This window comes from Lonchura striata, chromosome 19 (genome assembly GCF_050655825.1).
Source record: "Lonchura striata isolate lonStrDom1 chromosome 19, ASM5065582v1, whole genome shotgun sequence".
NCBI lineage: Eukaryota > Metazoa > Chordata > Aves > Passeriformes > Estrildidae > Lonchura > Lonchura striata.
In genome coordinates, this window is record NC_140721.1 from 10,005,001 (window position 1) to 10,027,760 (window position 22,760).

Consider the following 22,760-nt stretch of genomic DNA (forward strand, 5'->3'; position numbering starts at 1 on the left):
AGAGAGTTATTTTGCATCCCTTCCTGCTTCGCTGTGTCCCTTCTTTCTTGGCAGAGAGTTTAGTCCTGTGTTTGACATTCAGGCTGTCTCCTGGCCCTGATGTGGGGCTCACCTTTGGAAGAGATGATTCCTGACAGTGGGAGTCTCATTGCAGCTGGAAAAGGAGCACGTGGGCAGTGTCAGTAATGCTGCATTGGGCACAGCCCTGCTTCAGCACAGCTGCTGCTGGCAAAGCTCCTGCATTTTCCACGACCCTCCTGGACAGGGATAACTTTTTGAGCACAGAGCTAAAAGCCAGCTATTCAAAGCAATCCCATGGCTGTGACAGGTAATTTGCCACTGCCGATAGCAGTCATGGAGCCTGTGATAGTATTTTTGATGTAGGAATTTTTACCACTTAGTCTGGTGTAGGTTAATGCAGCAGTGGGAAAAAAAAAAAAACCAACCAAACCCCAAACATTTTTTCTCTCTGTGCTGGGAAAGCATTGGTGGTAAACTGAGGACCTGGTATTCCACAGTGGATATTTGTACAGGAGGATGGCTCTTAAAGTAGACTCTTAGGTCTTACCTGAAGCTGAGGGACAGCAGAGGAACAGCTCCAGTCTGACCCAGAGAACAGCTGGAGCTGGGCCAGGAGAGGGTTAGGCTGGATTTTGGGAAAAGGTTCTTCCCCCAGAGGGTTCTGGCACTGCCCAGTCTCCCCAGGGAATGGGCACGGCCCCGAGGCTGCCAGAGCTCCAGGGATGCCCAGGCTGGGATTGTTGGGGTGTCTGTGCAGGGCCAGGGGCTGGGCTGATGATCCCTGTGGTCCCTTCAAGTTTGGGATATTCCATGACTCTGCCACCTCTGTGGTGTGTGTGGCCCCAGCGTGGGGTCGCTGCAGAAGTGCAGAACCAAGCTGGGAGCAGCAGCTCTTGCTCAGGGCAGAGGAGGCACCCAGGGCTTCGGGGCTGAAGTGCAGGAGGGGCTCAAGAAGAGACAGCTGGAGGAAATGAGAGGTCTCCCTTCCTGTCCTGCTGGCTCACACCAAGGTATCACTCCTGCCACTGCTTCTTGGTAAAGCGGGGGCTGCTCTGCTGGGCAACATCCCCCAGCTATCAAAGAATCCCAGAACAGTTTGGGTTGGAAGGGACCCTAAAGCCCATCCCATCCCACCCCTGCCATGGACAGGGACACCTCCCACTGTCCCAGGCTGCTCCCAGCCCTGTCCAGCCTGGCCTGGGGCACTGCCAGGGATCCAGGGGCAGCCACAGCTGCTCTGTTCAGCCAGGCAGGGATGAGTATTCTTATTCAGAGCCACTCCTTGAACAAAAAATGGCAGAGTTCAACTGATAAACCATATTCCTACCTCTAAAAAGAGAAATACAACTCCTGTTTTAAATTCAATTCTTATAGTTGCTGCATTCTTGGAAAAAAAAATAAAGCTTTCATTTCCTAATAAGAGATCACAGATTCCAAATTATAGAACCATGTATGTCAAAAGGAAATTTGAGCCAGCGAGGCCAAAGTGTGCCATTGTCCTTACAACTTATATTTACTTGCTCTACATTTAGAATAATCCTTTTCTTCCCTCAGGTCTAGCACAGACAATTTATCAATTGTACAAAAATGATAAAGGCAGCAATAAATAATAATAGTAATAATAATGCATAACAACTGTGTGAGTGATGAATTATAAAGCAGAGAGTGAAAAAGGGAATGAAAGCACAGCACAGAAGCCAGTTTGCAAGGCTGAGTACACAGGCTGAGCTATTTTTCTGGCATTATGACAATGAGGAACATTTATGGGAGTTTGCAAACAGCTCAGAACACAAATCATTTTGTTTCAGGTTATATTTATAGGGCTTTGTTAAGGGGTTTTTAGTATCCATTAAAATCCAATGTTCAGAGGTTTATAGCTCAGCTGTTAAGGTCTTATCCCTAAGGATCAATTGTTTTGGGTTGTTTGGGGAATTATTATTACCATTATTATTTATACAATTCAGTTTAATTTATTTAGGCTACTGTGAAGACACAGAACTCAAAAGCTAAAGAGGTCTTGTTGGGGAAAGAAGAGAAAATATGGATTTTTATTGTTCATATTTTGTTTCAGAAACAATTTCTACATCTATTTTATCCTAGATATCAATGGAATCTCTCTTTGTGTGGATTTCAGTAGCCATGTTGTGCTCAGAGTTGCTGCAGCCTGCACAAGAGAGCAACCCCTGACCAGTGCTGTCAATGCTGGATTGCTGCTGCTCTGTGTTCATTGCTCTAAGTGAAAATAAAAATAATTTTCAGTTGCAATGATATAATTTTCCAGAGGTCATGCACTTTAGTTAGTGGAAAATGAGATCTATACTGAAAATAGACATGGTGTGTCTGTGGCCTGATCCAGGCCTTAATGCTTTTTTCTTCTTTTTTGTTTCTTCTATTTACTAAGACCAACATTCTCTAAGAAAAATGCCTTATTATCCTGCACACTTTATAAGCACATACAGTGAAAGTAAGCAAATGCTAGGGAATGTACCATTTAATAGGCCAAAGAGATGAGAAGTAGAGGGTTGACAGCAGAAGGGAGTAAGTGACTTGCCTGAGGTGATCCTGATAGCCAGTGACAGAGGTGGATCTCCTGAGTCCTAGCCCAGGGCTATCTTTCCTCCATCATCTTGCTTTTCAACCCACAGTGCAGTATTTTTGGTGAGAGGTGAGTCAGATCCAAAGGGTATTGCTGGATCACTCCCACTTAGTGGATATGGAGGGTTAAGGACCTGACACACAGGGAAAGGGGCAAATAACATATCTGATAGTTGTTCCATAAACAAGCATGGGAGCAATGAACTGTGTTCTTGAGAAAAAAAAAAAATAAATTCTTAGAATGGACCTATCTTGGAATTAATATAGTGATTGTTCTTATTTGAATAATTTTCTGTTTGTACCCAGTTTCCTTTGTGGCAGTATTTCCCAGCTGTTTTTTGTTTAATTCTAAATATTCATGACATTAATTCTATTTAAGTCCTATGATGTTATCTGAGACAAAATGTCAACATTTTATGACAAACTGCTGTATCCATTGCTTAGAGTGTCCCCGAGGAACCTGTTTGATGTGGCTGACTATCAATCTCTGATGGAAAACCTGATTGACACCAATAAAAGCTTGGTAGTTCTCATTTCCCCGTTTGAAATGATCCAAACAGCTCAATAGCCATCCAAGATCTTTAGAGTGTTTTTAGCCTGTGCATAATTCATCATCTCAATTATTGTGCTTTTTTAACTTCCAATTTTGGGATATCAGACCTTCTCCATCAGATCAACAGAGCATCCAGTTGCTCTCTCTTTACCCTTTCCTTTCTTGCTGCAATCACACAGGACCCCAGGTTCCTTTTGGGCCCTGGAGAGGCATCTTTTCATCCTCTTTTCTTCCTGCCACAACCCTTTTCGTGGGTTATTCTTTTTTGCTTGGCTCTATGAAGTGTAAGCTCCAGACCATCCAAGATCTGTCATGCATGCAGAGGAAAACAAGTTGTTGCCTCCAACCTCTTGATTCAGTTTTCAAAGTTAACTCAACCCTCACTTAGCTGGTTGGGGTTTTTTTTGTTGTTGTAATTTCTATTTCTGGCAGCGGTGAAGAAAGGAAGAGACTCTCAGACCCCAGACTGTGAATATAATGCTGACAGTAAGAAAAAACATTTAAGAGGAATCTCTGTGAGATACTGAGGTCAAACTTTGGCCATCTGGCAGTTGGGAAGAGCCATGTGTGAAGGCACGCCAGGCACCTGCTGAAGGCAGAGCTGCAGCAGCAAAGCCTTCAAAGATTTGCTGGCTGCTCTCAGCCATCGCTTGGGTTTCATTTGTAGCTTCTCTTATCGAGCACAATTTCTAAATGAGGATGGTTGCTTCACTTTAAGGACGTACAAATGACTTGCCCTCACCTGTCAAGCATGATCCTTGTATTTTACCAGGCCCATTATGAACGCAATCTTTCTGTCGAAAATTTGCATAGCTCCTTTCTTGAAAAGTAATGACAGCAATTTCTTTCCCTCCGCTCACTTTCTGAGTGTCTCATTTAACAGCACCTGGGAAACCGACAGGCGCAGAGATGAGAAGTGAAAGAGAGCAGTTGATTAAATCATCATCAAGTCGGGCCTCAGAAAGTCAATTCTGCTTCCCGTCTGCAATGATATCCTTTTATCTTAAAGTAATGAGCTATGGCACTTTTGCATCCGGTAATGCGATAAGTTCTATTAGCATGTTCCATTTGCTTCACAAGCAAGGGCAAGTCATTTCAGTAAGCTCATATCACTGCAATCAAAGCAATTGGCTTCACAGGCAGAGAAGAAAGAGGAAAGGCTCAGGGTGATTTTTATGGATCACAACACAGTGTAAAAAATAGATTCTTGTATTATTTTAACCCGTAACATGCTTTGCTTCTTGTCAATCAAGGTGTTTTTATTTCATTAGCCTGTAAGTACCTGGAAGACTCAAATTCCAAACAGAACTCATGAGCAAAGACCAGGAGTTCTGAAAAATAAGAATCTTTTCATATACAGATAACACTCACTAATGCAGTATTAGACACTGACTTCATTAACCACTGATTAGTTTAAATCTTTCCTATCAACTTAGTCCATCAGTACAAATGCACATTTTTTATTATTATTTACTATTATTTATTTTTTGAACCCTGGAAAAGCACTCGTGAGTCGAGAAGATGCTAAACATGACATTACACGCTGCAAATTGCCATCAGTTGAGAGGCTGCTAAAAATAACATGACAGCTGCATGTTGCCTGCAGCCAGCAAGGCAGGTAAGGAGGCAGCAAATGTGCATCCCGAGTCCCAGGGGAGAGCATGGAGGCTTTTCTCCTTGTGGAGCCCTCAGGAGCTGAGGCAGAGACTTCACCCTTCAGTTGCAACAGAGAATGATTCCTGAGATCAGGATTCCTGTGTGTGTGTGTGTGTGGCAGTGCCTGCTGCCAGCTGCTCTGGTGGGATTTGGGTGCCTGATTGGTGCTGGGCACTTTTGGAGGGTGCTGAGCTGAGGAATGCGTGGCATTGTTAGTTTTCCATCTGGAAAACACATTTAATCCTCCCTTAGCCCTGGTGGGACCATCATCCTGCTCTGGAGAGGGCTGGATGGGGCTTGGGCAGGTGTGGGGTCACTGGGCAGTGACTCCTGGGCAGTGACACCATGAGGAAGATGCTGGAGTGGGACCTGGAGCACAGAAGGTGCAGTCACCTCCAGCCCCAGCTCCCTTTTCAAGGAACAAAAGAAAATGTTTTTTTTCCAGGGCTGGTTCCACGTGTCCCTGAGGTGACACAGAGCTGGGCAGCCTGGCAGGACAGGGGGTGGCAGCTCTGCCCCTGGCAGCCCCCAGCAGCTCCTGTGTCACCTCCCCAGCAGTGCCCAGTGTCACCTCCTGCCACAGCTCCCAGCCTGTCCCTGCAAACGCAGGGGGCAACACAGCAGAACCAAACCTCACAACAGGACTTGTCTGTCAGGGTATTTCGGGAAGGAAATCCCCCCTTGGCTTTACAACAAGTTCCCAGGAATGTTTGGGCCTCCCATCAGGTGCCAAGGATAAATCCATGTCCTAGAGAAATGTAAGGTGGATCATCCTTATCCTGGACAGCAATATAATCCAGAGTTTTCATTTTCTAATCAAACCATTGTTTTGCTGATGGAAGAACTACGAGTTGTGTCATTTTATAATATAAAACAATCATAAAAGTCATGTGAGGGAGAAATTAAAAAGAATTGCAACTGAAAAGCATTCTACATTCTGAATAGTTTTCTTGCAAGGGGACCAAGATAACTTCAAATGTCCCAGACTGATACGTTTCAGCTGAAGTGAAGTAGTTTGGATAAAATGGAATTCAGATTAAAGGTCAACATTGCAATCTTTTGTCCAGACTTAGGTAATTTGTGTAAAATGGGACTTTTTGGTGAATAATCCATAATTTTAGCTTTTAAGAAAGCAGACCTTAAACTTCTCAGACCATTTCTGTTTCAGAGCCATTCCTTACAGTGAATCGCAGTGGATAATGGTGAGGAATTGCTAAGCAGACTGTGATGTTAACCAATTTGTGAGATGCTATATATATATATATATATATATATATATATAAGCTTCCTTGGCAGGGAGCTCCATGCTGAATGCTACTTGCAGCAAAGTCACAGATAGGAAGGAAAAAAGTGAAATTCTTGCTCTTAGTTTCTTTGTGACTCTGCCAGTCTCCATTTCATCAATTAGAAAATTGCCCATTTATTCCCTGTCTGTGTGTCCTTTCATCTAGGTGATGTTTTTTTCTCCTTTTTTCTTGGAAGCAAAGGTCTAATTGTATAGCTAAAATACCATCTTTGCCCTTTCCAGGGCTGCCAGTTTGTCATTGGTGGAGAGATGGACAAGAATATTGTAAATGTCACTGTGCACAGGCTGAGGTCTGGGTTTTCCCTCATTTTCTTCAGATTTCTTTTCAGCAGACAGATGAGTAGAATCACTTTGTTCAGAGCTGGCGTTGCAGCAGCTCTGACTCCTTTGGTGGCAATGATAAATGGCTCCAAGATATGAAATAGCTGTTCCAGCAAAGTCCATTGAGCAGAATAGAGAACAATGCCCTCCTCAATGTCATTGTACATGAGATATTCAATGATTGCCACTTTTTGCACAAGAATGTGTTCAATCAGCAAAGTACAGAGAAATCCATGGTGTTGCTCAGCCTGAATGAGCTGGCGAGGTGGCACAGACCTTTACTCAGCTTGATTTGGACCAGGCTCTCTCAAGTTATTAAAATGGGCTCAAATTAGAGCTGTCACCACATAGGGTGTCTGATTTTTGAAACGTGGCTTTGGGATCAAGCTCATTCCACGGGTGCTGTGGGAAATGTGCTGCGCATTTTAACTTTCTCCACCTGGGGCAGAGGGCTGGGGAGGTGCAGCTAATCTTTAACCTGATCTTCAGTTTCCCTTTTCTTCTGAAAAACACAGGAGCAATTATGCCTCAGCTGGGAATTGGGAAGTTCTTTTTCCACTTCCCACTGCAGGTCTGTGTGTGCACACCCCGTATTGCAGGGAATGCATCTGCTGCAGCCCAGGCTGACTGCAGGGCTCCAGCAGGTTCAGGCTGGGGCAAAAAGAGATTTCTGGTTTGTTGGTACAGAAATCTTTTGACTTTGCATGTCTTCTTCCTCACCTGGACTTGATTTTAGGGATAATTATTTGAATTTTGACTGCATCACACATACGAAGATGCAAGTTTTTGGGTCACTGACTGTTATTAGCATTTCTGGAGCAGGGAGTTGCAGAAATACTGCAAAAGGAAGCTTGAACACTTGGCACGTGTATGTGTGTGTCAGGTGATGTGATGACTGGTGGCTTTGGTTATTTAAGGGATTGGAACAGTTTCAGTGATAACTATGGCCACTTTGTACAAATCACAGTCAGTCTCGTCTCATTATTACCCCAATTATATAGAAATTTGGAGCACCCTTAGCATTTCCATATATCTTGCAAGATTTTTATCAATGAAGATAATTTTGAGTGAGCTTTAGTTGCTTTGAATTTTGTTGGTAGTCCCATAGGTCCTTTGAGAAAACCATTGAGACCCTTCTGACCAGTACAAGGCTTTGAGAAGCATAAAAAAACAATTTTGCAGAGCCCTCCCACTGAGGAGCCTGTCAGGCTCTGATCTGAGATCTCACAGCATTTGGGACCATGTGCATGTGAAAATTTGGCCATCCAGGGGGCTGTGGGTGCTCAGCAGTTCTGCCCATCTGGGCTTCACTTCTTTGCCCAGAGTGAGCTGAGGGCTGGCCAGGGGGTTGTGTAGGGCAAATTAGGCAATTTGGCTCTGGGCTCATCTCAAGCCTGGCCTGGGGTGGCTGCAATCAGTCACAACTTGTGTTCATAGTGGAGACAGTAAGTGCCTTGAGCCTGAGAATCAGAGCAAGAAGCCTCTGTTTGTTCAGGTGTAAAATGTGTCTGCAGCCTCCTTGTCCTGATTTGCCACATTATCACCCTCAGCTTCCAGTGAAGCTAGTTATCCAAAAATCAGGTCATGCTATCTCTGAATGATATTTTGGATTCCCAGTTATTTGTAGAATATTCCAAGGCAGCCTGTGCACAGAGCCATGGTTTCCTGAAAAAGACATGGGAGAGCACCGAAAAATGAGCTTTTTGTAATAGACATGGAATACTGAAACACAGCCCAAAGCAGAAGGCCAGTACAAAGTATTTCCACCGCTTCAATTCCAAAACAGTCTGGCGCTCCGAGAACCACAAGGCACTTAAATCATTTTACTTCTTCCTGTGGCCCTGGGAGGTAGGGAAATGCTGGAGGAATTGAGGAATTGAGTGAGCAGTGCAGACTCGAGCCTTCAAATTGACCAGTAATCCTGAATAATCAACTTCACGGTTGTCAGCTTCGGTTTCCAAAATGCATTCTCCAGCCATGGGTAGCAGTAAGGCTGCAGGAGATGGAAACACCTTGTGCTTCAGCACCTCTGGGGAGAGCTTGCATCCAGAAATGTAAGTGAGCACATCAGAGCACGGGTGGCTGTGTGTGAGCACAGTGCCCGCAGTGCCTGGGCTGACCCCTGACCATGGGGACAACGTGCACTCGCTCCAGTTCTGTTTCCAGAGTAGCAAATGTCTTTCCTCTCCCTTTTTGGCTTCACCCTGCACACAAACTGTCTGATGGGCAGGTGTGCAGAACGTGCCAGTGCAGAGTGTGTCCTGCACACACACACACACACACACACAGAGAGAGAGAGAGGTGCTGCACAGAAATACAAGCCCAGAGCAGTGCTCAGAGCCCTTTCATCCTCTCCCTCCCTTTTTCCTTCCACCCAGCTGCTCCACAGAACACTGTCAGTGGCCCAGGACAGCAGTGCTGGACCGTGGGCTCTCCCTGGTGCCCAGCGCCTCTGTGAGAGGGCAGGAGCTGCCCCAGAGCCAGGCTGGCCAAACACAGAGAGCTGTTTGCTGAGTGCATTTATTGCCTTTGCATAATTTATGAACTGCAGGGCTTTGACCATCATCAGTCTCTGCCAGAGGCTGGCACGGAGGGCTCTGGAGGCTGGAGCTGTAAATTGGATGGTGCACTCCTGCCGAGCTCCCAGCAAAGGCCTGGGGTCAGCGTGGGAATTCAGTGGCAGGGATGGCAGGGTTTGCTCCCAGTGCCATGTGCAGCAGAGGCAGTTTTGGCAGCCAGGCTGGCTGGCCCAGGCACAGAGCTGTCACTCACGGGCACGCTGGGAGGGAGCAGGAGCACTTTTAATGGGCTTGGCACCCGCTCTGCTTCCATCATGGACACCAGTAGGGCTCGCTCCTCCGCCATATGCTTAGCTCTGGAGACAAGGTGCTGCTGGGTACAGCAGTAATTATTTGATGTGGAATTAAGCAGACCTTGAAATTAGAAGTGGACTGTGGGAGAGCAGGAGGTTTGCAGTTTAACACTTTGGTGGAAATGGCCTCCCACCGACACTGCTCTGCAGGCTCGCTCGGGTGTGGGGAACTGTTCTGTTGGCAAATTCAGATGGCACTGCTGGCAAGTTCTCTTCTCCCCAGGTACCTCCACGCTGAAGGGAACACAAAACCCCTGAGCTTTTCCAAGCTTATGAGTCAGTAAAAACTACAGCAGAGTAGAGATTCTTTAAATCAGACCAAATCTGGGCTAAAGGAGAGACTGCAGAGTGCTCTGAGCACAGCTGGGGCACAGGACACTGCTCGTGTGCCTGGCACCTGGAGTGGGTGGCACCTTGAAACCCTCTGAACCCTGCTGCTCAAAGGGAATTGCCCTTGCCTGCTTAGACATCCCTTTTACCCTCTTTATTTTAAATTTTAGGTTCAGTCTGATCAATACATGGAATTTGTCTCAAGGGTGGGCAGAGGCACAAACAAATGGAGCAATTGGTCCTTTGCTCCCTGGTTTGAAACACAGAGGAGATGTGATAGTGGATCCTGGGCAGCTCATAGTGAGACAACTCCTGGCTCTGACCATCCAGGGGGAGAAGGTGACAGAGCCCAAAAGCTGAATTTTTGCAATAGCTGTGAAGCAGAAATAGTAAATGGAAAATCTTTGCGACATCCGTGTTTGTGACATACACTGTGATTCTTGGGGATGTCCTGTGCAGGAGTTGGACTGGATGATCCTCGTGGGTCCCTTCCAGCTCAGGAGGTTCTCTGATTCTGTGCTGAGATTTTCATGGATTAAAATCCATGGGCAAGTTTGGTTTTTTATGTAAAAGTAGAGACCTGCTCACCTTCATCCCACAGTCTCATACAGGCAGTCCTGTTGAAGTCAAAGTGCATTGTATTTATGGAGTAAGGTAGGAGTACTTTCTATCAGTTCCATGCTATTCTAGAAATGCTTTCCTTTTGTCAGTTAAGTGGACTCTTCATTAATTCAAGTATTGTGTGAGTTTTTCAAAATTAAAGCTAAAATTGCTTCCTGTCTTCATGTTTTTTCTCATTTGTTTGTTACCAGAGGAAATACTCTGGTATTAAATAGGTGCAACTAGTGCTATATAAATCACTTCAGTTATTAAATAAATTTCACTTCCTTTTCTATTTGGAATCAGCTGCAAGGAGATTGTAATTTTATGTAATCTTTCCTTCATTTAAAATTAGTTTTAAAATACCTAGAAATAGTTCTTAACTCTAATTTGTTAGTACATAGCTCAGTGGTGTAGGGAAGGCACCTTTTCACCCTCGGTACTGATAAAGACAAGGAAAAAGCCAGTGAAACAGAAAAGTTATAATTAAACAACACACAGAAGATGAGTTGATTTGTGCAAATCAAGTATGTGTATTTGTGGGAGTATTTGGCTCTGTCTGTTCACACCCCACTGTATAGTTAACCTTTGGAATTCACAAAATATAACTAACTTCAAAGCAATTTGGTTGTTTTACAAAAATACTCAAAGATTATATAAACACATAAAGATATAAATACATAAAGATATAAATACATAAAGATATAAATACATAAAAAGCTTAACTGAGTGCTGTAAGAACCTGACAGTCAGCTGGTCCTTGGGTAGAAAAGCCTGGGTCTTCTGTTTGGTGATGTTTTCTTGGAGATGTTTGCCATGAGATCTGCAGAGTTGAGTCTTGAGTGATACAGACAATTCATCCTCCAGAACTACAGCTGTAGATAGACACAAAAACCCAGAAGAGGAGCTGCAGGTACCCAAAATCTGGTGGGAGGGATCAAACCTGTGAGTTCCAGGGTTCTTAGAGTCTTGTTTCCAACACAGCTTTTGTAATTCTAGCAAATTCAAACGTGGTTTGGGATCTGATACTTGTCTTTCAGAAACATTGAGTGATCTAGCGCTGCTCTATTCATACAATAGTAAAATTTATTTAAGAATTGAGCAATGGATAAATATCAAGATTCTCAGGAGTTACCATTCAGCATTTTGTAAAATTGTGATGTCTGGGCTACTCCCAGAGAACCAGGGGGAATCAGTGACTATGGCAAGTTCCTGCTTGTGATCTCTGGATTCTTTCCTTCAGCAGCCATAAGCAAAGGCACGGGGTGACCTTCCCATGTGCTCCTGGAGAGCAGCAGCCTTGCAAATGCTCCTCTGTGTGCTGGGCACACCTGAGCAGCCAGCATGAGGAGCACTGCTCATGCAGAGAAAACACACCAGGCCTCTGTTCTTCTTCCCTGATCCCGTTTTGGAGTCTGAACGTGCCCCTGCACCTCCTGTGCCCCTGAGCTGAGGGCTTTGCAAATGGCTTTTGGTGTGTACAGGGCAGGTTTTTCATCATTCAAACACAGAAATGTATCCTCTGCAGCAGCAGTGGGGGAAATTTCCTCTCCTACAGCAACTGAACTTGTTCCTAAAGGTGCCAGATGTGATGCCAAACATTTGTGAATGTCTCACCCATCTTGTTCACAGAACTATTTATCTTTTTATTGCTGTAGCAAGCTTCTCTTACCTGTGCTTTTTCTTTTTTTGTGTTTCAGTGTGACAGCGACAGTGATCAAGAAGAAAAGGTAAGAAAGAAAATCAGTATGGGAGCAAAACTGATTTATTGGCTTCCCTTTTTCCTCTTAATCTATTACTTATTCAAAGTTTCTTCTTGGACTAATCTAAAGCATCTTTATACAAAGAAAATTTCTATCTCTAATTTAATTTTGGAATAGACCTCCAAGGAAAGAGAATTCTAATGAATATTTTGGAGTCCACACAGTTCATATTTAAGCATATTGATGCCATGGTCTGTGTGGGTTGTTTATGAACACCAGTGTCACTTCCAACCCATTCCATGGCTACACTTCCCCTTGGAAGTTGTAGCAGCAACTGAGTCTGTTGTTAACCCTCACATTTGCACTTCTTAACAGTTATGTAACCACTGTTAGTGCCTGTTGTGCTTCTCTGCAGGCAAGGGCCTGAAAATTCCGACTGAAGTGTTATGGCTGATACATTTATTTTATAGAAATAACATTTGGAAAATGTACATTAAGTCAAGTAACACAACTTGCTGATCACTATCTCCATGATTTGGGGTTTCTAAGTGGGAAAGGGGAAAAAACGAATGCTGAAAGAGTCAGGCAATGGTCTCTGATGCTGCCTGTTGTTTAGGAGACCAATAGTAATTAAGAATTGGTATCCATACTGATGAATATTTTTATCTATTACTTTATGTTGTGAACAGACTAACCTTCTTTCTTTGGAAAAACTGAAATATTCATCACTGAAAAACTGGTCTAATTTCTTTATTTCCAGGTTGGATTTTGTGATTTTTATTTGTATGTTGAGCCTTAAGGGATGTTCTGATAATATAATCACTTTTCCCTCCTCTTTCCCTGGATAAATTGAGGAATGGAAGTCAGGGAAAGGTAAAATTATGTCAGAAAATATTGTTCCTGCAATAATGTTGAACTGGTTAGAGTTTCACAAGTGGTTCTGTTGACCAGCTCCAAGGCAGGCCAAGAAGAGGAGAGATGACCATGCTGGTGTGCAGCTTATCCAACAGCCAAGTGCAAATATGCTATAAAATCCAGAGGGAAACAATGAGTACAAAAATCACCTTCCATGAATTTAATCAGTTTTCTGCAGGGTTTGTGTAACAGGAAGCCAAGGAAATTTTCAAACCATTCTGTATATAACTGCCAAAGCTTTGCCCTTCAGCTCTTTTCCCAAGCAGAGGATTTTTTCCTCTTGTTTCTTAATAATTTGCTAACTATGTTAAAGAACTGCTGTTTACTTTGAAATGCAATGATTTTCCTTGCATAAGGGAACTAATCACTAGAGTTAATCAGTGTGACAACAGAAAGGGGAGGTTTTGTTGGGTTTTTGCACAGAATATTAACCTGCACTTTTCAATATGAATTTTTAATGCATTACCATTACATTCCATCCTGTGAAGTGATTATTCATTTTCAGGATGTTCCTTATGCAGAGGAAGATGATAAACTGAATTTCAGCTTCTATGTTTATGGCACCCAGAACTAAAAGTGTAATTTCCTGTCACTGCAGCATTTATGGAGCTGAACCTCTGCCTGTTTCACTGATTTTTTTCTCTTGCAGCACTCCTGTATAAAAAGGCAGAGGCAGCTTTTGGGGATGGAGGGGAGATGCTGGCTCAGGATGGTTTCCACAACACAGTATAAGTGAGACTCAAGACTGTACCTCACATAGTATAGCCCAGTGCTTGTGTGGGTAGGATTTAAAATCCAGTTGTGTATTTCCTCTCTGTGATCTATATTTTCTCTTTCCCTTAATGAAATGAAATTAAGTGCAGGCCCAAATATCCCTAAAAATGTAGAGCTTTTCAAATGTCAGAACCAGATCCATCTTAAAGCTCTACAGCTCAGGCCTAGTTCTGAGACATGACTGCTCACCCTGGCATATTTATTCAGGCTGTGCTGGCAGCCCAGGCAAAGATCTAAAGGCCTTGTTCTGCTGTTAATTTGAATTCAGCATATGTAGCCTGTTATAAAATGCGAGACATCATCATTTGAGCAGGTCAAGCATATTCAGATGAAGACAAATGGTGCTTATTTGATTTTCTTAAAATCAGGAAATGAAAAAAGTGCTCTCTGGAGAAATCATGTTCTGCCTGACTTAGATGATAGACCAAGGCATGTACCCCAGATAAGAGCAGGCGCTGGTGGCTGGGTTTTATCTCTGAAGGACGGTGGGGACTGTCAGCTCGCTGACATGTGCATTATCCATGTCATTTTAAACAAAGTGACCTGCAGGAAAGTGCACTCTGCCGTGACGTGATAATGGGCTGTTGGATGACAGGTAAAGTACACACTATAAAGGAGGCTGTGCGTTATTCCTTTATTTAACTGACAAGTAGAAACTTCTTTTCTTCCGACAGGCAGGATCTTTTAGATCTCTTTCAATAGGACCCAGAAGATTTTTGAATTCCTGCTTGAAATAAAATAACATTTTTAGGACAAAAAGTTCCTGCGAGCAAACTGCAGTGGGAGAAGCGAGGATGGTGGATCCTGTCCAAGGCAGCATTTCATCAGTAGTGCCCAACAGCCTCAGTTTTCATTCATAACCAGGGGAGCTGGGGGTGCTCAGCAGGATTAGAGGTTTGAAGATCCTGTACCCAAATGCCCTATGTCATGATGATATTGGCCTCCAGCTGTGGAGCTGTTCTAGCAGTGAATTGACAAATTGCTCTTGTTGGACCTCGCTCAGTGTGTTCTGAGGGTTGTGGAGTTGTGCCCTTCCCACCAGACACAGCTTGGCCTGAAGTGTTTCTGGGAAGAGGAGATCTGATTTTCTTTAACACTATCTTTTGCAGATTTTGATGCCCTGTTGTGTACAGAATGCAGGGTTAATTGCTGCAGAGCAATGCTGTACTCGCTCTTCAGAAAATGCAGAGGAAGCACTTTTGCTTCATTTAGGATTTTTGAGGGCAAACCCCCACTGATCTTCCATAGAAGATCCACGAGAGGCAGAAGTAATGCATATAGCTTATGCTAGAATAAATAAAACCTGGAATCCAGGAAGAATCCAGAGCCTTTGAATGAAACATGGCAGATCAGGGTGAGGAGAGGCGTGTGACAGATGGAGGGGCTGGAGGATGAGGTGGTTGGGCTGGCCTGGATGAAGAGAGCAGCAGAATGAAGGAAGGAGCAGGAGCTGGGAGCCTGGGGAGCAGCTGGGTGGGGAGGGGTGGCAGTGGCAAAGGCAGTGCCTCAGCCTGGTCCTTCTCCCTGACTTGCTGTAAATCACAGCTGATATCTGATCTCTGCTAGGTGATGGCTGCACGTCCAATCCAGCCTTTGACTGGGAGCTGACAGACAGAACCACTTTCTGCCTGTGTCTGCCCTCAAATGAGAGGTTTCTCCTGAAGAAACAAGGATATTTAATTGAAACAATGATGCAGCCCCTGCTTAGTGGCGCTGTAGCTAAGGCTGTGTCAGCATCTCAATTTTAAATTACATATTTTGGGTGGGTAATTTGTCTATTTATACAGGTTCATGCTCCTTCCCTTCAGTTTGACACACAGAACTGGACTGGAGCACTCAAAGCAGACATTTCACCCTCTTGTTGAAAACTCTGAAGAGGTAGCAGGCACTTCTGTGGAGGGAGAGTGTATTTGGAAGACTTGCATCATAGTGAGAAGCAGTAATTCTTAGAGAGATGTCATTTTCCATCCTGGGATCCTTTCAGCAAACTCCACTGGGATTTCTTACTGAATCAGAAAAAAGTCTGGATCCCAGGGGAACTCCGATTTTCTCCATTAAAAACTCTGTCAGTCTTACTCTTTGAGCAGGTCTCCAGAGCTGATAATCTAAAATTAGGACCAGCTATTGCACAGCTGACAAATTTAAGTGCAACTGTATTAACTTTTGATATCTCGATACAATCTTATAAACTATACTCATGAAAATTAATAAAATATTAAAAGCATAAGTGCAAACACGAAGTTTGTCTTCTGGAAATCAAAGGAAATCTTGTTTGGAAAAGACATACAAAGAGTTCTGATAAGAAGGTCAGGTGCTAAAGATGAGGTAAGAAATGAGGTCCTGTTTTATTCTCCATCTCTACCATCTCCTCTCACTGCTCTGTTTAATTTTAAAATTAAAGGCTTGATCTGAGGCACTTCAGTGATTTTTCACTTCTTAAGAAAAGACTTCATTGATCAGGGAAGCTGCTTTGCAGTGCACGCAGAGCAGGGCTGCTTCTGGCTGGAGTTGTACTCTGATGGATGTGCAGCCTGAAAAAACACCACTATTGATGCCTCAGTCCTGTGCTTATCTCAGGAACAGCCCATCAGTTTAGGAGGCTCCTGAAGCCTCTGGAACAAGGTCTCCCAGCAGTGTCTGGCTGCTCCTGGCTGCAGCCCAGGTGTCCCTGCTGATCTGGGCTCAGCTCTGGTGCCCCTGGTGCAGGGTGGAGAGGGAGGGCAGAGCTCAGCCAAGCCAGAGCCTGGATTTGCCAGGTGTTGGCATCTGTTCAGAAGGGGGAGTAACAAAGGGAGGGATTGGGATTAGGATGAGTGGGTGTTGTGCCTGCCAAGGAGCCTGTGCTGGTGGGACTGTGTTGCTTCCTTATTTTTCTCTTTGAAAGAAAATTTTCTTCTTTGAAGAGAAAAGTACTGTGCTGTTAAAAGCACTAAAAGAGCTGAAGAATGATCTTTCTTGAATCAGATTTTTAATGATAATGCTGATACATCTTATTGCTTCAAATCACGAACAAACCAAAGAATGGCATGGGAAATACCATAAATGGTATAGACTCTGCTATGCCCAGGTAAAAGGGGTGCCTATTCTGCACCAAAGCGTTCACACCTGCACCCTCTCTATGTTTCTGTGGCACTTTTGGCCAATTATTTTGTGTGTGGACTTTGGAGAGACATTTTTGAGTAGCATTTTGGCAGATGTGTCTCCCAGTTTATTGCGCAGGCTGCATTTTAGTGTTTGGTGGTTAAAAAACCACACAAACAAGTGTTTATGTGTTTGTGCTGTTTGTAGTTCTTTCCAACTTTGCAAACTCGACTGATTTAGGTGGTAATAAATACTCTGACAAACCAAAGAGGAACTTGGGAACGGCGTGCTGAAACCATGCCAGTGCATAGCTCTGGATAAATGCAGAGTCTGTTGGTCATGAACTTCAGGAGCCGTTTCCTCCTGCCCTGCAGACCTGGAATGTCTCTGCTGAAAGCACAGAGCATCCTGCTCAGCTGGGGCAGAGCTGCTCCCTGTCCTCTTCACCTCAAAGCATGTGTAGGACACAGAAAATTGACATTTCCAGGGGAACAGGAAAAACACAGAACAGCCCCCACCACTAACTGTGCTGGAAAATGGAATGCCAGAGTAGGCAGCTGCTTTGCACAGGGCTGTGTTCTCTCCATTGTGCAGAAGCTTTGTCATAAATGGATTAAATGATGGTGAAATTGCTTTATGCCACCTTATATACAAATGTAATATATATTACATTTTTAAACAGGTGCAATCCACTCTCATGAGAGCGGTTGCATCAGTTTGGGATTTTTTAGTAGGGTGCTTGGAAACAAAACTGTATTTGGGATATTTTTTCCTCACCCCTGGGAGGAATGAGGGAAGGAAGAATTTGGGTAGCACTTCAAAGGAAAAACAGCCCCCTGGATGGTGCCAGGGCTGTGGACAGCTGGGAGCCAGCTACATTTACACCACCACAGCCACGCAGTGCTACAGTAATATCTATTCTTCTTATGGTTTAAAACTGCCAGGCTTTCCCTTTGGTGTTTATGCACTGCTGGAATATAAATAATAAATCACAATTTTCCTAGTCTGAAAACCTTTAGTCATAAAGGGAACTCTGAGCATTTATTGAGCTGTTGAAAGAAGGGCTTGACATCACCGTTGGTTTTTTTCTTTTTCATCCTGTTCCTCACATTTCTCAACCATAAGTGAAGATTGGGGGTGTTTTTTAGAGAAAAACTTTAATATAAAGTGTGTCAACTCCAGTCTAATAATAAGAAGAAAGAAATTGGTGTGTGGCCTTTGGATGTGTGAGACACTGATGCTTCTCCCAGTCAGGGGACAGCAAGGAACCACTGGGGGGTTCCTGTTGGGTTGGGAGTCCCTGAGGTTCCTGAAGGGGATCTGGCTCAGTATGGGCTTTATGTGGGGGGCTGGTGGAGGGATCCTGCCCTGCCAGGTCAGATCCCTCTGGGTTCTGTGCCACAGGCTGGGCTGGCACATAAAGGCTGGCAAGCTGTCAGGCCATTCTGTGCTCCACGAAGGGCACAGCACTGCTCACAGCAGGGAGCTGGAAACTCCTTGGATGGTGGCTACCAACCACCACATTTGGCAAACGAGGGGAAACAGTGGCTGAGAACCCAATTTTAATCAATTACTTCAGGTCGTGGGATACTGCTCTCTTACTGTTTGGCATATATTTATTTTGGCTAAGGGTAGGATTAGAGAAATCGTTCCTCAGTATTATTCCAAAAAAACTATTTCTGCAAAGCTGGGATGTTTCCCACAAGGCCGATTTACCCTGCGTATTTGTACAGGTGTTGTCTTTTTAACTCTGAAAAACGCAGCACCTTAAAGCTGCCCCAGGGGTGAAAGATCACCCAGCCTCTTGATGCTAGCGAGGCTCCGGCAATCGGTGAGTATTTCTGACTGTTTAAGGCCCATTAGGAGGGAAGATAAAGCTCCTTTTTATTCATTTGACGTGCCACGCAGAGGGCCCCGTAGTTAGAGTGGCAATAAGGCGAGCCGGTGTTTGCTGTACGTTCAGGTGGGGACGCTCCGGGCTGGTCCCGTCCTTTGTCACCGCTGTCACTCGGGAACGTGTGCTCCTGCCCTCTTCCCCTCCCATCGTGGTTTTGATTTGTTTTTGGGGTTTTTTTTTTTTTTGGTCCCCATTTCGTGTAGAAAATTTGTATTTACTTTGGGAGTGTAATTTGTTCCTCATGGATAATGTGACCCTTAGCGGAGCTGGATCATGGGTTAGTTGAAGTGATATTTTCCGCTAATGGTAGTCGTACATCATTGCTGTCAGCTCGGGTTAGGAGGCAAGCACATTACAGCTCCATTTTACCTCTGCAGGCATCTGGGATTATTTGCCATAACTGAGTATGACATGACCACACTACAGAGTGCATTAAAATTTTACTAGCTGCTCAGGCAAGTTCCTTGGCTCCAGCCTGCCTGCAGGCAGCCGCAGTGACGGATACCTCTGAGGTCCTGACTTGCTGCACCAAGGATACTCAATGTCAATGGCCCAAACAGGTTTTGCCCTCCCCAGGGCTGGAGCCCAGCTCCTGGCAGCGAGTAAACAATGCAGAGCTGGGGCAGGGGAGGGCAGGCTGGCACAGATGCCCCTCCGAGGGTCCCCAATGCTCTGTCACATCAGAGACACCGCTCAGCCATCAGGGCTTAAAAAGTGTCATTTGCAGGCTGGCTTGTGGGGATAAAAATAAAGCCATTGTATGAAAATTCAAACTGATAGAAAAAAGCATCCAGGGTTGTGGAATGGCATGTGCTAAATATGTAACAGGCATGGAGCATGATGCATACCCAGTATGGAATATGCAAATGCAGCAAATGCTGATGTTATGAGTGTATGCTCATGTTGCACTCGATTTTCTGCTCTGTGCATATGTGCAAAGTCATATTTACACCTGTAGCAGCACACACCTGTGCCCAATAGTTTAATTTTTTTATCATTTTTCTATATGTAATTACTGTACTTGAACAGGACTTTAAAATACCAGCCATAGCTTATCTGCATGTGTATTATTTTGCAGCATGTGTTTTCATGTATACACTTGCCTACTATGAAAATCATAGACATTGCTTTCCTTGAACATATCTGTTTATATAGATGTACATTATTTGCAATGTGTCTGTTTGTATATATTGACATTCCAAATTAGAGGTATAGCTATACAGAGAAATGTGTGCTGAGGAAACTTGGGGGAGAGGTTAAATTGAACATAGTAGTGGTTTTAAGTGCTTCTTGAAAAAGCATAATATATACCCCAAGAAAATTTTATTGCAGCCTCCTGGTGGTTTTATAAATATCTACAACACATGTCTGTGCTGCCCACAAGCTTTCCTCCCTACAGCAGAACTAATATCTATAATAATTTCAGGCAAAAGGTACATAGGTATAGAGTGTGTTTCTGTAAGGTAAGCAGGGATTGTGTGTGTTTGAAATCCTCCAAGTTGGTCTCCTCTGTCCTCATTCTGTTGTTCTGTTAGCAGAATTAGAATTAGCAGGTGGAGGAAGAATGGAAAAACCCCAGTTTTGTGTGTTTAGCTTTTTTGTTTTCTCTTTTGAAGTGTTTAATTGCATTTGTATTCACTGTGACATGAGAAGAGGGATGGGGGTGGGCAGCTAGGGGGGAGAAGATGTTTGGGCTCACAGAGTTGTGGAACAGTTTGTCCTGGAAGGAACCTTAAAGATTATCCCATTCCAACTCCAGAGTGCCCTGAATCCCCACCTTTCCCTGTTCAACCCTGCCAGGTGCACTCCACTTTTTCTGAAGTGTCCAATGCCAGGCTGGACAGGGTTTGGAGCAGCCTCTAGCTCGGAGGATACTGGAAGGATTCCCTGTCCATGACATGGGGTGGAATGGGATGGGCTTTAAGGTCACTCTCAGCCCAAACCATTCTGCTTCTGTGATCTAGAGCTGAGTTTCAGGATGTAATACTGATTTGCAGGTTTTTTGGTGTAACACATTCCTGGCAATAAATATTCCCATCCTAATTGCAACACTTGGAGCCAAACTTTATTATATACCCAAGAGTTTTACCTGTGCCTGGATTGTAGGATTTGATTCTTGGTAGGAGAGGAAAGAAGAAGGGATTAAAGATTAAAGCTGGTGATGTGTTCAGTGCTGTACAAGAAACAGAAGAGACACTTTCAGACATCTCTAAGGATAACATGCAAATTCCTAAAGCCTTCCCAGCAGCTTAGATCACAGTGAGAAAGACATTCCAAATGATAGATAGTTTTGCTTGTTCACTTTATAGTGTTACATCTTCTTTTCTATATGTAGCAAAACTTTTATCAAAGTGGTTCCATGAAGGGTGTACGTGGGAATGCCAGGCAAGATTTCACTTTCAGGTGCCACTGGTGCAGAGTGAGTGAAATCACAGAGTGGCTTTCTGATCTTGCACGTAGCAAGTTGTGATTTCAGCTCAGGGAAGATGTGTGTTTGTGTCTGCACACAGTACACGTGCCCACATGATCTCTCTGTCCTGAAATATGAGAATTTTAAACTTAATTTAGAAGGCTTGAACTGATCTCTTAGTAGATTGAGAAGTTTTGTCTGTTATTTTGCACAAATTTCTGTACACAATCCACACAAAAGTAAGGTCAGATGTCCTGGAAGGTGCAATTCTTGTGGTCACCACACCCCCATGGAGCTGCTGTTGGTGAGATCTGAGCTCTGGTGTGTTACTGGCATTGATGAGTGGGCACAGATGATCTGTGTGTGTGGAGACAGACAGAAATTCAGTCTGTGGATCTTGGAGTTTGGCCATGGCCAAACATATCTAGGTTCTACAAAGTGTTCTTTAAGAATTATATGTTATTCAAGCATAATATTCATATGCACTTTATGCTCTTGGATAACATCTGTTTTTCATTACAAATCAGGTTTTATAATCATGTATGAGGCCTGCTCCCCATTCCTGAATGTCTGTTCTCACTTTTCCTTGAAAAGAAAAAGGCTTGGGATTGAGAGCTGAGAAGGTGAGACATTTCTTTGGAGGTTTCTTTAGAAAGAGAAGAAAAAAACTACATATAGAACAAAGTTATGGCAGTTATTTAATGGTTTTAATAGTCTTGGAGGCCACAACACATGTAACCATCTCAGGTTTCTCACAAACATATCCAAGGACAGGCTGAAAACAAGGAGACAGGAAATTAAATGCATGCACCGATGAATTGAGAAGGATTCCAGCAAGGAGCGTGCTGGTTCTCTAGATCCTTCTCTCCATGTGGCTCAGGGAGGGTATTGTGGACCTGGAAGTGGTATAACAACAGCTACTGTGTCTCTTGGATTCCAGAAATTCCCCAAACAGGGCAGAAATGAAGAGAATAACACATGCTTTGAATTAGAGTTGGGCCTGCAGGTACCAGCAGAGTGAAGATCATTCTGGGCTTTCATCTTCCTCTTAATCCAGGGCAGGTTTAGCAAAACTTCTCCCTTCCTCCTCCCTCGTGGCATTGCCAGCCAAGGAAAACCCTTCTCCCGAAGCCTCTGCCTGCTCTGTCACCCTCCAGTGTCCCCCTGGGTTCCCTGTTGGAGGGAGGTGGCTCTGAGACAGCAGAGATGTTCTGAGGTCAGAGTGGGAGCTTTTAGAAAAGCAGACCCTGACCCTGGCTGGTGCTGCTGGGGAACTCCATGAATCTCAGAAGGCACCACACAGGAGAACAGGGAAAACTCAAAACGAGCTCATCTGACAACTGGCAGCTTCTCCCAGGCTCCCAGTGTGGGCACACTGTGATGGATGTGGCTACTGGTCTGCACACTGGGAGCTACTGGGGAGCTGGGGGTGTGGAAGAATTGGCTTAAGGTGAACCTGACGTGCTCTGCTTTGGACATGAGGGCCAGCCTGTGTGCACTGACTCTTGCAAGCCTTTTTGTGACCTCTGTGAAAAATCTAGAATCACTTGCAGGCATTACAAAGACGCCTGGTTTGTAATTTTTTTTTAGTAGGAAACACCAAGAAGACCTTTGAGTCTTAAAAAATTGCCTGGGCTTTCTAATTCATGCTGATCTCTCTTCTGAAAATACACCGCTGAATTTCTGGGCTTTGCAGGCTGCCTCAACATCCTATTTCAGCTGACTC

At 44.2% G+C, this 22,760-nt stretch overlaps 1 protein-coding gene across 9 annotated transcripts in view; it reads left to right on the forward strand.

Annotated features, from left to right (window-relative positions):
* AUTS2 (activator of transcription and developmental regulator AUTS2) overlaps positions 1–22,760 on the forward strand; it is a 771,159-nt gene that overhangs the window by 522,627 nt on the left and 225,772 nt on the right. For all 9 annotated transcript variants that reach the window (XM_085557101.1, XM_085557099.1, XM_085557104.1 and 6 more), the window contains one exon: positions 11,955–11,984. In XM_085557101.1, coding sequence (XP_085413227.1) covers positions 11,955–11,984 — 30 coding nt within the window. The remainder of the gene's footprint in view (positions 1–11,954; positions 11,985–22,760) is intronic.